At 39.1% G+C, this 12,614-nt stretch overlaps 1 protein-coding gene across 2 annotated transcripts in view; it reads left to right on the top strand.

Moving 5' to 3' along the window:
- Positions 1-12,614, top strand: part of CACNA2D3 (calcium voltage-gated channel auxiliary subunit alpha2delta 3) — a 1,103,218-nt gene that overhangs the window by 484,656 nt on the left and 605,948 nt on the right. For both annotated transcript variants that reach the window (XM_072599035.1, XM_072599036.1), the window contains exon 9: positions 1,839-1,913. In XM_072599035.1, the coding sequence (XP_072455136.1) occupies positions 1,839-1,913 (75 nt within the window). The remainder of the gene's footprint in view (positions 1-1,838; positions 1,914-12,614) is intronic.

The following is a 12,614-nucleotide window of genomic DNA, read 5'->3' as shown; positions in this document are numbered from 1 at the left end:
CTGCACAGCCCTCCTTTACTCAAAACAAAGTCAAGTACAAGTCATGTCATCATTTCTCTGATGGCATGGTCTTCTTCAGCAATGAAGGATGAGCACATTCTTAAAATCTTTGAATTAGTGATATTTCCTTATCATGTAAGAACTTTGTCTTTTTTAGAAACATTTCTAATCTTTCTATCAGAATCTAATTACTTTCTGTAGTTTTTGAGTATCTACTTATTCCTTTACCCTCTTTGAGGGAACAGAGCCTGCCGTTGTTCAAGTGAGGAATATTGGGGAGCTGGCTCATCTTTTAAGGTAGAAATCTTGTGGCCTTAAATTTCAAGAAGATGTTAGATATAAGGAAAGATTTCTCCTCATTAAGCAAATTACTATTGGAACATGTTTTATTTGTATTGCCAGACAAACATTATTAATCAAGCAACCAATATGATATATACCAATGCCTTAGTAAGTGACCATGTATCTGAACTCAGCTTACATTTCCAGATGCAAGGTTCAGTTGGATGAGTGGAGTACAGAAAGAGGAATGGAATATTTCATGTGACTGCCATTGTGGGTATATTTGAGGGGGACTCACTGGACTTTTTTCAACATGTCTTATAATCAATTAGCTATTTTAAGTTAACAATTCAGTACAGCTTTCTAGGGGTAAAAAAACCACCTTTTGTTGACTCTAGCTTTTGTTGACCTGACCATCTTGGTATATGTCATTTCTAGTATGTTGATAATAAAAAACATCACCAATTTGTTGAGAGAAACCACAATGAATAAAAAGATTAACAGCCCTGATACAGACATGGTGCCCTTCCAATTAAAAGAGAAAAGGAGGGCCACAAGTCTCAGAATTAGAGCTTTGCATTTCATTGGATGTTGGCTCACAATGTCTCACCACATTCAACAAACTGAATTCCACACTTTATTAAATATGTCCTATGTGCCAGGGACTGTGCTGGGTCTAATTACAAAATGGTACCAGTCTTCAGAAAGCTTACATTCTACTTAGAGGGTTATAAAACACAGATGGAGAAAATAGAAACAAATTTCAAGAGGGAAAACATTCTAAAAAACAAGGGAAATTAGGAAAGGCCTCAATAATTACAAGGTACTCTCTGAGTTATCCTTTCAAGTAGGATAGAAATTCCAAGAGGTGGAGGGAGGTAAGAAGTAAGTGTGATATAGACAAGGGGGACAGCATACACAAAGACTTGGAGACAGACAATAGACAGGCAGATGGGAACCATGTATTGGGGAGTCTGAAATGCTAATATTCTTCTGACTGACAGTTTTAGAATGTCTTTGCAATCATGGTGACCAAGTTCCACTATTCTATCATTCCAAATCCGCCTCTAACTCTCTCCTCCACCCCCACTCCAACCACCTCCTCCAAGTGCACGGTTTAATTTGAATGTTTGTCTGTTTTACTCCAATGAAGCGGGGGAGCTGGGGCTGGAATTGTCTCAACTCTGGATCTGTAATTCTATCCAGATCCCTACCTGGGAGGTTTGCTGTCAGGCAGTTTCATTAAAGCTCCATGCATTTAGAGATGTCCCTGTTGGGTGATTAGTTTAACTGTGTGAATTCTGAACTCACCTATATCTTGGCACATCAGTTGTTCTCCACCACTCCTCCCTTCCAATGCAAAAACAGAAATGCAGCCACCACTCCTTATTCAAACCAAAGAGCAAGATCACAGTTTTAACGAATCAAGTCTGTTGATTGCATGGTTATTGTTTCATTTTCTGTGTGTTTGTGTGACTAAACTGTCAAATTAAAACCGCTTCTTTCCAGCCTCTGAAATGAAGGTTCCCTCTGTGTTCTTTTTCTTCCCTTTCCAGTATAATGACGAACTTCACTATGTCGAGCCATGCTTGAATGGGACCTTAGTCCAGGCAGACAGGACCAACAAAGAGGTAAGGAGAAGTGAAGAAGTTGAGGGAATCAGATGGTGTGGTGAGGCATGCCACTTGATTACAATAGCCTTTGTGAATAAATTTAATCCTAGTTTATTAAAATGAAAAAATAATAAATGGCTGCAAAAGCCTATTCAAAGGGGATTTGCTACCTGTTACAGTGAGGAAGCTATTTCATTGTTTGGTTCAAATCATTTTATGGAAATGTTGTCATTGAAATGAAGATATTCCTCTTTTTTCATTTTGCTGCAGGTTACATTGCCCCCCTGAGCAGAGTTTTAACTAATGCCTTTAAATAGATGTGGCTTTTATTCCATCACTGGAAAACAAGTTGGAGTGAGCCTTCTAATGCTAGGAAGGTCTTCTTTGCTTTAGGAAATACACGAAACACATATTCTAGTAAATATAACTGAAAATCAACTTCTATGAAAGAAACACAATTTTCCTAAAGACTTTCTTTTTCATTCTCAAAAAATTCTTTCTTTCTTGGATATCACAAGAGGCTGAATTGAAAATCTGCGCTGAGGTAGGGGCATGGTGGACAATGTATGGTACACCATATAATAAGTGGATTCTGTGTTCTCTTCCAGATGATTCCCTCCTACTTCCAATTCTGTAAAGTCCTTCTCAAAAGTTCGCTCCCTTAGGTCTCACAGCAGCTACATGAAATGTTGCTAAGTGGCATTTAAGTGCTGACAGGTGATGTGTGCTACTTACTCTCTTACTGATGCTACTGAAGTGGTAGGCATCCACACCTAGCTTGCTGCCCTGTTTTTCTTTTTCTGCAACTCACAGAGAAGAAGGCTGTCATATAACAATCTTGGAATGTGGTACACATTAGGGCCACCATATGGTGCCACCCATGGACTACCAGTCTATTGATTGTATCAGAAGATTTTTAAAGCACATGAATGAATTTTTCCCAATGGTTGTAAGAGGACCCACTCTTTAGCAGCAGACATAAACTATATAGAACAAAACTCTTCTCCTACTTCTCCCTGGCAAAGTTGTATTAAGATTATCGATGTAGTATCTGGCCCCAGGTTTTATATAGATCTAGGCGTATGAACTGGTGTGTTCCCAAAAATTGCTGTAAGAGAAAAATGTCTCATCCCTATTCTGAATCTTAACCCCACCTTAGGAAAAACACCTACAAGTGAGCATTATTCATATACTCAAGTGATTTGTTTTAATAGCCCTGGGATTTCTTGAAATTCAGTTAGATAACTATGACTGAGCTATGGAAACTTCCAGGCTCGTCTATATCCTTTTACTGAAATCTCATCCAGCTGTTGCTGCAAGGCTTCAAATTCCTGCAAATGACTACCACATCCCCATATCTGTCCCGTTTCTTCCTTTGCTACACTCAGCTTTGGATGCAGCGACAACATAGGTGAGAGGATCCCAGTGTCCAAACTGTCTTGGCCCACTGGGAGATCTCTCTCTCTCAAAACCCTTTCCTTCCATGATAGCATGATCAGAAAGTACTGTACTGCCAGTCCAGGATTCTGCATGTCCTTTCCAAAGGAAAATGGAGTGGCAGGTCCAGACAGAAAGGGTGTGGGGTGCTTGTGTGTTTCTGTCTTTTAAAATTTTATGTGAGTCTACCACTGGACTAAACTCATACTTGAGTTGTGCACTCCATTGCATTGATACAGGCATTATTATCCCTGTTAGAAAGCTATAGAAACTGAGTCTCAGAGAGTGACATCTGTGAACCTAGATTTTTCTGACTGAGTCCTCCGCGTGTATAATGACACCACACTACTGTCTACTATTATGTAGCAGCATCATTGTACTCACTGGGAGTTGTAATCATAAGCACTATAGAAATTTTCCTATCCTGTTGCTTTCAATCTACAATCCCTGGGGGGGGCAGTGAATTTAGAATTTGGGGTTTCTTAGGGCCACAGAACTTGGTAAAGTGAGATCTGGCAGGATTGGATAGGACAAAGGATGTCTTCTGTCATCTTTCTTCTTGGTTGTTAGATGTTCTATGATTACTTCCACACCAGTAAACTAGTCAGGAAAAAAGGATCTAATTTAATGCAAGTGAGTTGAGGAGGAACAGACCCAGGGAAATGAAAATTCAAGCTAGAGTTTTACAGAAAAAACCACACACAAACCCTAATACTGGGGGAAGGAGGAAACTATTCAGGGAAGTTGCTTGTCTATATTCATTTTCTAGGTTAAGACAAGAAAGATGGCAACCTACAATGGGATTTCTTTGGGGATTGTCTTTTTGGCTGCCTGGAGCACAACTCTGGCTTTTTTTCTCATTAAGGACAATGTGATATCCTCCAAAACTCTCAGACAGGTGTCCACTGATGGCATCTGAGAAAAGGAAAAGAGAAGATGACTCTACCATGCAAAGCTCTGTCCAGCCTGCTTCCAAGAGCAGTGTCCATCAATGGGACGTTTGGTTCTTTCAAAAGTGAGCTTAAAACCTGTATTGGGAGAAACTAGATGGGATTTCATCTAATTCACTGCCTCGCAATGGTTTATAAGTTAATGATAAGGGAATATAGTGCAATGGCTAGAGTTGGCCTCTGAAGAAGAAACACTGAAGTTCACCTCTTGCTCTGGCTGACTCTGTGACCTTGGGCAAGGTATTTAATCCTTGTACATCCCAAGAAAATAAGCAAAGGATTACTAACACCATCTGTGTTGGGTGGAATCTTCTATATGTGAGTGCATGTATGTGTGTATACATACATTTGTGTATGTAGGTATATATTATCATATACACAGGCATATATTACATATAAATTATATATAAAGTAAACTCTTGCTCTCTGCACATCCATGCACAAATGTACGACACTTACATATACATACACTTGCATACATACATATATACATATATGTGTACATATATTTAAAATTTCCTATTTTATATCCTAGCTATTGGGAATTCTCTGCAGTTTTCCTAATAGGTAAATAGACATGATCAAACTTGACCTTTATGAAAACTACTTTAGAAGTAGCAAAAGAAAATGAATGAGAGTAGGGAAATAATGGAGCATTAGAGATCAGAAGGGAAGATATAATAATTGATCAACAGGAACACATTAAGAAATGCCTATGTGCCAGGCACTGTGCTAAGAGCAGGGCTATGAAGACAAAAGGGAGACCATCTCTACCCTCACAGAGCTCATGTCTTAAGGAGGGAAAGAAGATTTACATTTAGAAGTATAAACAGAACGCAAGCTTGTTTCTCCATAAAAAACATAATTTAATAAAAATAAATATAAACTCCTTTGGGGAGAGGGAGCACTGTGAGTTTTAAGACCAGGGAAGGTTTTATGAAGGAGATGACACGTTATGTTTTCAGTAGTATTTTATTCGTTCTAATTACATGTAAAGACAATTTTTAACATTCTTTTTTTTAAAATTTTGAGCTCCCAATTTTCTCCGTCCTTCCCTCCCCTCCTCCCTCCCTGAAATGACAAGCGTTGATATAGGTTATATATGTGCAGTCATGTAAAACATATTCCTATAGTAGTCATGTTTTAAAAGAAGAAACAATTTACACAAAATACAATTTGCAAAAGAAAAAATACAAAAAATGAAGAAAGTGACAATAGTAGTTTGATCTGCATTCAGCCTCCATAGTTCTTTCTCTGGATGTGGAATCTGAAGTATTTCAAAATTTTCTTGAATCATTATATTGCTGAGAAGAGCTAAGTCAATTGTAACTGATCATCACACAAAGTTGCTGTTGCTGTGTACAATGTCCTGGTTCTGTTCGCTTTACTCAGCGTCAGTTCATGTAAGTCTTTACAGGTTCTTCTGAAGTCACCTTCCTCATCATTTCTTATAGCACAATAGTATTTCATTACAGTCATACACCACAGCTGGTTCAGCCATTCCCCAAATGATGGGCATTCCCTCGATTTTCAGTTTTTTTGCCACCACAAAAAGAGCAAGAGGGGACACTTTAGCTAAGTCTTTAAGGATACCAAGAATACCAAGACAATGAAATGAGGAAGGAGGAGTGCATTCTAGGTTTGGGGCACAGCGAAGACAAAAGTGTTGAGATGAGAAATGGTACATCTCAGAGTGGGAGGAGTAGCTTGTGCATCCTCATCTTTGAACGATTGATATAGCTCGCCCAGTACACCAAACTCATGTTTGGGTGGTGCTCTCCACTGCAAGGAATAGATTAGTATGACTGCATTGAAAAGTGTGAGGTGCGATGCAAGTGTAAGAAGATTAGAGAGATACAAAGTGGTCAAAGTTGTAAAGAATTTTCAGTGTCCAATGAGAGACTATATAGTTGTTGCTTGATGCAATAGGCAGATGTTAGAGTTTATCAGGGAGCAAGACCTGCCCTGAAAAATCATTTTATCAGCTGCCTTAAAGGTGAATTGTAATGCGGAGAGACTTAAAACAGGGAAGCCAGGCAAGTGACTATTATAATAGTCCAAGTAAGAGATGACAAGGGCCTAAAAAAGATTGGTGGCTGTATGAGTGGAGGAGGAAGGCTACAGGTGAAAAGTGTTGTGGAGATAACTAGAAGATCTGGCAACTGTTTGGATGTGTGGGACATTGAGGAATCAGAGCACAATGAAAACAGATCATGAACCTTGGTGGCTAGAAGGATGGAGAGGCTCTCAATAGTAATAGGAGATTTGGGGGAAGCGTAGATCTTGGGGAAAAGATGATGAGAAATGTTGAGTTTGAACTGTCTCTGAGACCTGTTCTGAAATGTTTAATAGGCAGTTATTAATGTGGGAATGGAAGCCAAGATAAAGCAAAGGACTGGTATTCATCTAGTAGAGAACAAGGACAGGGCAGTACCTCTCTGAACTCAGATGCAAGAGATGATCCCGAAAGAAAAGGAAAAGAAGTGTCAAGTGCAGCAGAGGGATGAAAGAAGATGAAGAATGAGAAGATGCTAGTAGATATGGTAATTAGTAAATCACTGGTAACTCTATAGAAAGAATTTCAGCTAAGTAATGAGGTAAGAAGCCAGATTATAGTTTATTAAAATGAGTGATAGGAGAGAAAGTAGAGGCCCCACATAAATGGGAGTTTTTTCAATGAATTCAGTTGAAGAAGGGAGTTGAAGAATGATAGCAAGTGGACATAGTGGTATCTAATGAGGGCTTCCTAGGGATAGGGGAGAATTTGCAGGCAGAAGGGTAGAAAGTGGTATACAGGAAGACAATGGCGATTATAGGGAGGCAGTATATCAAGGCCAATCTGCAGGAGGAGAAAGGATCAATGGTACATGACAAGCATTGGCTTTGGCAAAGAGAAAGGGCACCTCAGATATTGGAATAAAAAGAAGAGATTGATGTCAACAGGCTATGAATGTAGAGAATGGAGAATAGGGAGCTTTCATTAGGTAGCATGAATTTTTTAATAAAGTGTATGGAATGAGAGCCTTAATTGAGAGAGTGGAGAAGGCGTGGCTGATGGGGATTTGGGGAGTGAAGGGAGTCTTGGAACAGCCCTTGTGGAGAGTAGAATAGAGAGAGAGAGTCAGTTAAAGGAGGACTGAGCAGTGAATGGTAAACAGGGCTTGAATTAGGATATTAGAAATGAGAGTGGAAAGGACCATGGTTAGATCACCTCAACTCTATGTAACTGACCACTTACCTCCCCACCTTACCAACTACACTACCAAAACAAGAAAATGCAAAACACAGAAACCAAAAGGAGCTGCTATGTCTATGGTTCAGATATTGTTTTCTATACAGAACTTCATCTTCCCTCATTGCTGATTCCATTTTGCTATGTGGTCTTGAAACGTTGTGAAAGGTACCAGGCATTTCACAAGTCTTAACCACATCTACAAACTTTCATATCCACCCCGGGAAAGGAACAAAATCACCAAAAAATCTGTGATTCTGTGGCCCTCTTTACTCAACAGTTCTAAGGTTGATCTACTATGACATGACATCTACACGACATGACATGACATGATATGACTATGTCCATTCACCTTAGTGCCTCTCAATCTGAAGATCTACTGTTCTTTGTCAATTGCAAATAGAAATTGAATGCCAGGTTACAAACTCACCTTCACTAGATCTGTTCCTTTAATATTTCAATCTTATATGAATATATTCTCAGAAACTACTAAATCCTTCCATATTTCCTAAATCATGCTTTCCACATCATTTTCTTAAACCATACAACATATCCCAACTCAGGCTACTTCCTGAGTCTGTTAAGTATCCAGGAAGAATTATAGACATTTCATTCCTTTTGAAGTCATTCCTACAATGGGTAGAGAAGGGGGTGTGTGTGTGTGTGTGTGTGTGTGTGTGTGTGTGTGTGTGTGTGTGTGTATTTTTCCTTAATCGCATACATCTATACCTCTGCCATTTCTCAGTTCTACAATGACTTGAGCTCTTGACAATGAATAGAGAAGTGGATAGATGGATGAGAAATGATGTAGAGCTGGAATTGACAGTGTGTGGCAAATGATAGGATGTGATGAGTGAAGAGAGAAGGGATAAAAGATGATTCTAAAATCAAGAGCCTAAATCATTGACAGAAATGTTTCCCCTTCAGCAGAAAAAGAGACTTCAGAGAGGAAAATATTTTAGAGGGAAGATTGTGAGTTTACTTTTGTTGGTGTTGATTTTGGGAGGTTGTCACAGAATCCAGGTACCGGGGCTCAGGAAAATGGGCAAGGTGAAGGAAGAGTTTTGCACTCATCTATCTAGAGATGATAATTGAATCTGTGATGCAGATTAATTCATCATTATTAAAAAAAAGAAGGACTGGCTCCAGCACAAGGACAGGGCAACTAGTTAGACTCTATATCCTATAAAATCTGTACTCTATATAGACCTTCTGCTTCTATCTTCCCTCTTCTCCTCTGCCTTGTGGAATCACTTGAAAACTTAGTGCGGGTACCAATTTCTACAAGGGATTTCTCTGATCTTCCTCTCTCTCTCTCTTTTTTTTGGTTCTCTATGATCTAATGTAATCTTAAATCTTTGTCTACCAGGTACTTCTGTGATTCCTACAAATATCCCCACGTCTTCCCCATTCTTAGCAAAGATTTACCTGTTCCATTCCTTCCTGCTCATAGTTATCATCCTATTTCTCTCTTTTTGTGTCTATTTATAATCATTTGTTTCACTTCTTTTCTTCCAGTTCTCTTAATTCTCTACAGTTTGGCCTCCAACCTCATCATTCAACTGAAAGTATGCCCACCAATATTACCAAATCTAGTGATTTTTTTTCAAAGTTTAATCTTCATGATCTCTGCAGCCTTTGACACAGTCAATCATCCCTGTCCTGAATTTTCTCTCCTCTCTAGCTTTTCATGACATTGCTTTCTTTTGGATTTTCTCCTTTATATCTGACTTCTTCTCATCTTCCTTAGCTAGATCTTCATCTAGCGTACTTTCTCTAATTATGGGTTTTCCCCAAGAGTCTGTCATTGATCCCCTTCTCTTTTTCCACTATATTGTCTCACTTTTTGATCTCATCAGCTTTCATGGATTCAATAATCCTCTTTATGCAGATGGGACATAAATTTATTTTTCTGTCTCTAACTTTTTCCTGACCTCCAGGATCACATTGCCAACTGCTAACTGGACATGTTTAATTGGATATTTCATTGGCATCTAAAACCCAACCTGTCAAAAACAGAGCTTATCATCGCTGCCCTCCATCTCCCTTTTTTGAGCTCCTCTATTACTCCTTAGGGTACCACTTTCTTACAAATCCTAGGCTTGAAACCAAGTATCATCCTCAAATCTTTACTCTCTCTCACTTTATACATCCAAATAATTGCCTGGTCTACCTTCCCACTATCTCATATACATTCTTCTCTTTCCAATCCCACCACTGCCACCCTGGTCCAAGCTCTCATCCCCACATTCACCCCTCTCACTCCTGCAATAGACTGTTGATGTGTCCTTGCCTCAGGTCTCCCCTCACTCCAGCCCATCCTCTACTCAGTTGCCAGATTGATCTTCCTAAAGCATCAATCTATCCATGGAAAAACCCTGCTCAGTAAACCACAGGGGCTTTTTTTCCCCCTCTAATATCAAATAGAAATTCCTCTATTTGGCTTTTAAAACCCTTTACAATCTGATCCCGTCCTACACACTAATAAATGTTTGTTGACTGCCTGCCTAAAATAGTCCATATATACTATAATTTGACAGATTGAGTCTCCATTAGTCCATATTTGGTGGAAATTTCCAAAATCTATGATTCTCTAACACCACCTCTGCCTTGTGAAAAAGTTGAGCTTCAACCCAAGATTGCTAAGAAACTGTTTTTTGGGGGAAGCAAAGCTGTTCTCATGATATTCTTAGTAGTTCATGTGGGTTGTCTTCTGACCCTATGTGGAAAAATCAAAATAGCAAACAGGGTCAGTGACTTACGTGGGTTTCTGAGGTTCATTGGTTTTGTAAGAAATCCATCCAAACAAACCCCAAATGGCGTCATGAGAATCAGTGGCTTTCCTAACAACTTAATTATGAAACCAGAAAAAAGCAGTATCAGCCAGCCTCCTTGCCTTCCCTTTGCTCCCTTCCCTATTCATTCTCTGAATAGAGAGACCACAGCATGTACAATTTCCAGGTTTGATAGGTGGTTTACAGGCCAAAAGTGCAGCCAGATAGGAGTTTATTAATTCGGATTCTATATTTAAAACCTGGGATCAACAAATTTACTATGCTTTTAAGATTTGGGGAAAAAGTTCTAAAAGAAAAGGTAAAAAAAGAAAAAGAAAAAGACAAGAAAAGAAAAAAAAAGATTTAATACTTAAGAAAACAAAGCAAAATCTCCATAGAAATGACAGGATCTCATGTGATTTAAAAGAATAGAAGATTCAGGAAGGTCATTGGCCCAGTGTTTACACTCTTTTTCCCTTGAAAGACATAGATCAACTTAAACCTAAAAACTGAAAGGGACTTTGGAGACCATCTAGTCCAGGGGTGGGAAACCTGTGACCTTGAGGTCATATGTGACCTTCTAAGTCCTTGGGTGTGGCCTTTTGACTGAGTCAAAAGGTTTGCAGAACAAATACTTTTATTAAAGGGATGTGTTCTGTGAAATTTGGATTCAATCAAAGGGCCATACTTGAGAACTTAGAGGACCACAGGTGGCCTTAAGGTTGCAGGCTCCCCACCTCTGATTCTAGTCCAACTCGGTTGGACACACTGTAACCTAACGAGGTCATTTTGGTCCTCTTCGAAAATGAAGGACAACCATCACCAATCCAATCCATACCTCAATTAGAATACCTTCTGTATACCCCTGACAAACCTCTGCTCAGAGCCAATTAGTTATGGAAGATGTTTCATAAGACAATATATTTCTTTTTATCTCTTGAAAATTTCATTAAAAATATATTTGTATTTACATATATACATATACATGCTTATATGTATATACATCCACATGTGTATATGGACATACATAAATCGATATGGATGTATCTGCATAAATATATATGTATCTATGCATGCATATATAAATATATGTATATATATACACATGTGTATGTGTGTGTATGTGTTCTATCTAAACTTTATTGACATAGAGACATTCCAGTGCAGAATATAGATGAGACTTTGTTTCCAATTTTGCATCAAAAACCATTGGCTGGAACACTGAGAAGATTGGTGGCATGCCAAGAGTCACAAAGATCACATGTGTTAGAGGCAATATTTGAACCCTGGCCTTGATGCCTCTGAGGCTGGCTCTCTGCCATGCCTCTAATCCCCCACCACCCATCCTATCCAATCTAAATACATTTATCTACAACTTGATTGAATAATTGATCAAAACTCCAGAGCTTAGGTGTGTTTAGAGGTCATCTAGCCTAAACCCTCCACTTTATAGCAGAAAAATTAAGGCCCAAAGAAGTTACTTGACTTGCCGAAAGTCATACCAGCAGCAGATTGTAGATCTTGCTCTTAGCACAGGTCTTCTAATTCAGATCGAGCTCTCTTCCTGTCTCCTTGCTGTCTATCCCTTATTCTGAATTCTGCCTGCTGGGCTGAAGTGACAAGAGTCCAATGTATCTTCTAAGTGATGGGCAAAAACAGACTTTGAGAATTGACTGGCATCCTAGGACTGGTCCTTCAGGCAGATAGTCATTCCATCTTAGTCAGTGATCAGGCTCAAGTCATGCCTAGAAATTCTGAAAGGGATACACATATTCTGCAACAGAGTGAGAGGAAGGAGTTGGAATGACAACAACTGAGAAGCAGCCGAAGTGGGGAGGTGCCATCCCCAGCCATACACAGAAGATAACAAGACAAGCTGGAAAGAATCAGTAGCCCAAGAACAATAACTACAAAGAGAAATTTTAAAAAATAAGAAATGGAGGACCGAGCTACATCAAAGAAAGAAAATAAATCCAGCTGAGATATTGGTCCTTGCAAGCACATCAGAACAGAGGAAATGACTTGATGTTATCAGATGTATTTAGGTCTTTAGGGACTAAAGAGAGTTCCCTCCAAAAGCTTCTGTTTCTCCAGTTTCTCCCTCATGGTGCTTGTCGCGTAACATATAATGTAACATTATCTGCCCATTTCTTTTACCTAAATATTTCCTGTATCTTGATTTTGCTTTAAGAATAAAGAGAAAAAGAGAAGACTGTTTGGAGGGAGCCCCCCTTAGTGCTTAAAGACCTAAGTACAGCTGACCACATCAGGCTATGTGCTCCATTCTGACATTCTTACAGGGCCCAATAGCCAGAGAAAATGCTCA

The sequence above is a fragment of the Notamacropus eugenii genome, chromosome 3 (assembly GCF_028372415.1).
Source record: "Notamacropus eugenii isolate mMacEug1 chromosome 3, mMacEug1.pri_v2, whole genome shotgun sequence".
In the NCBI taxonomy this organism is placed as follows: Eukaryota; Metazoa; Chordata; class Mammalia; order Diprotodontia; family Macropodidae; genus Notamacropus; species Notamacropus eugenii.
The sequence above is the reverse complement of the archived record's forward strand: the minus strand, read 5'-3'. Positions and strand labels throughout refer to the sequence as shown.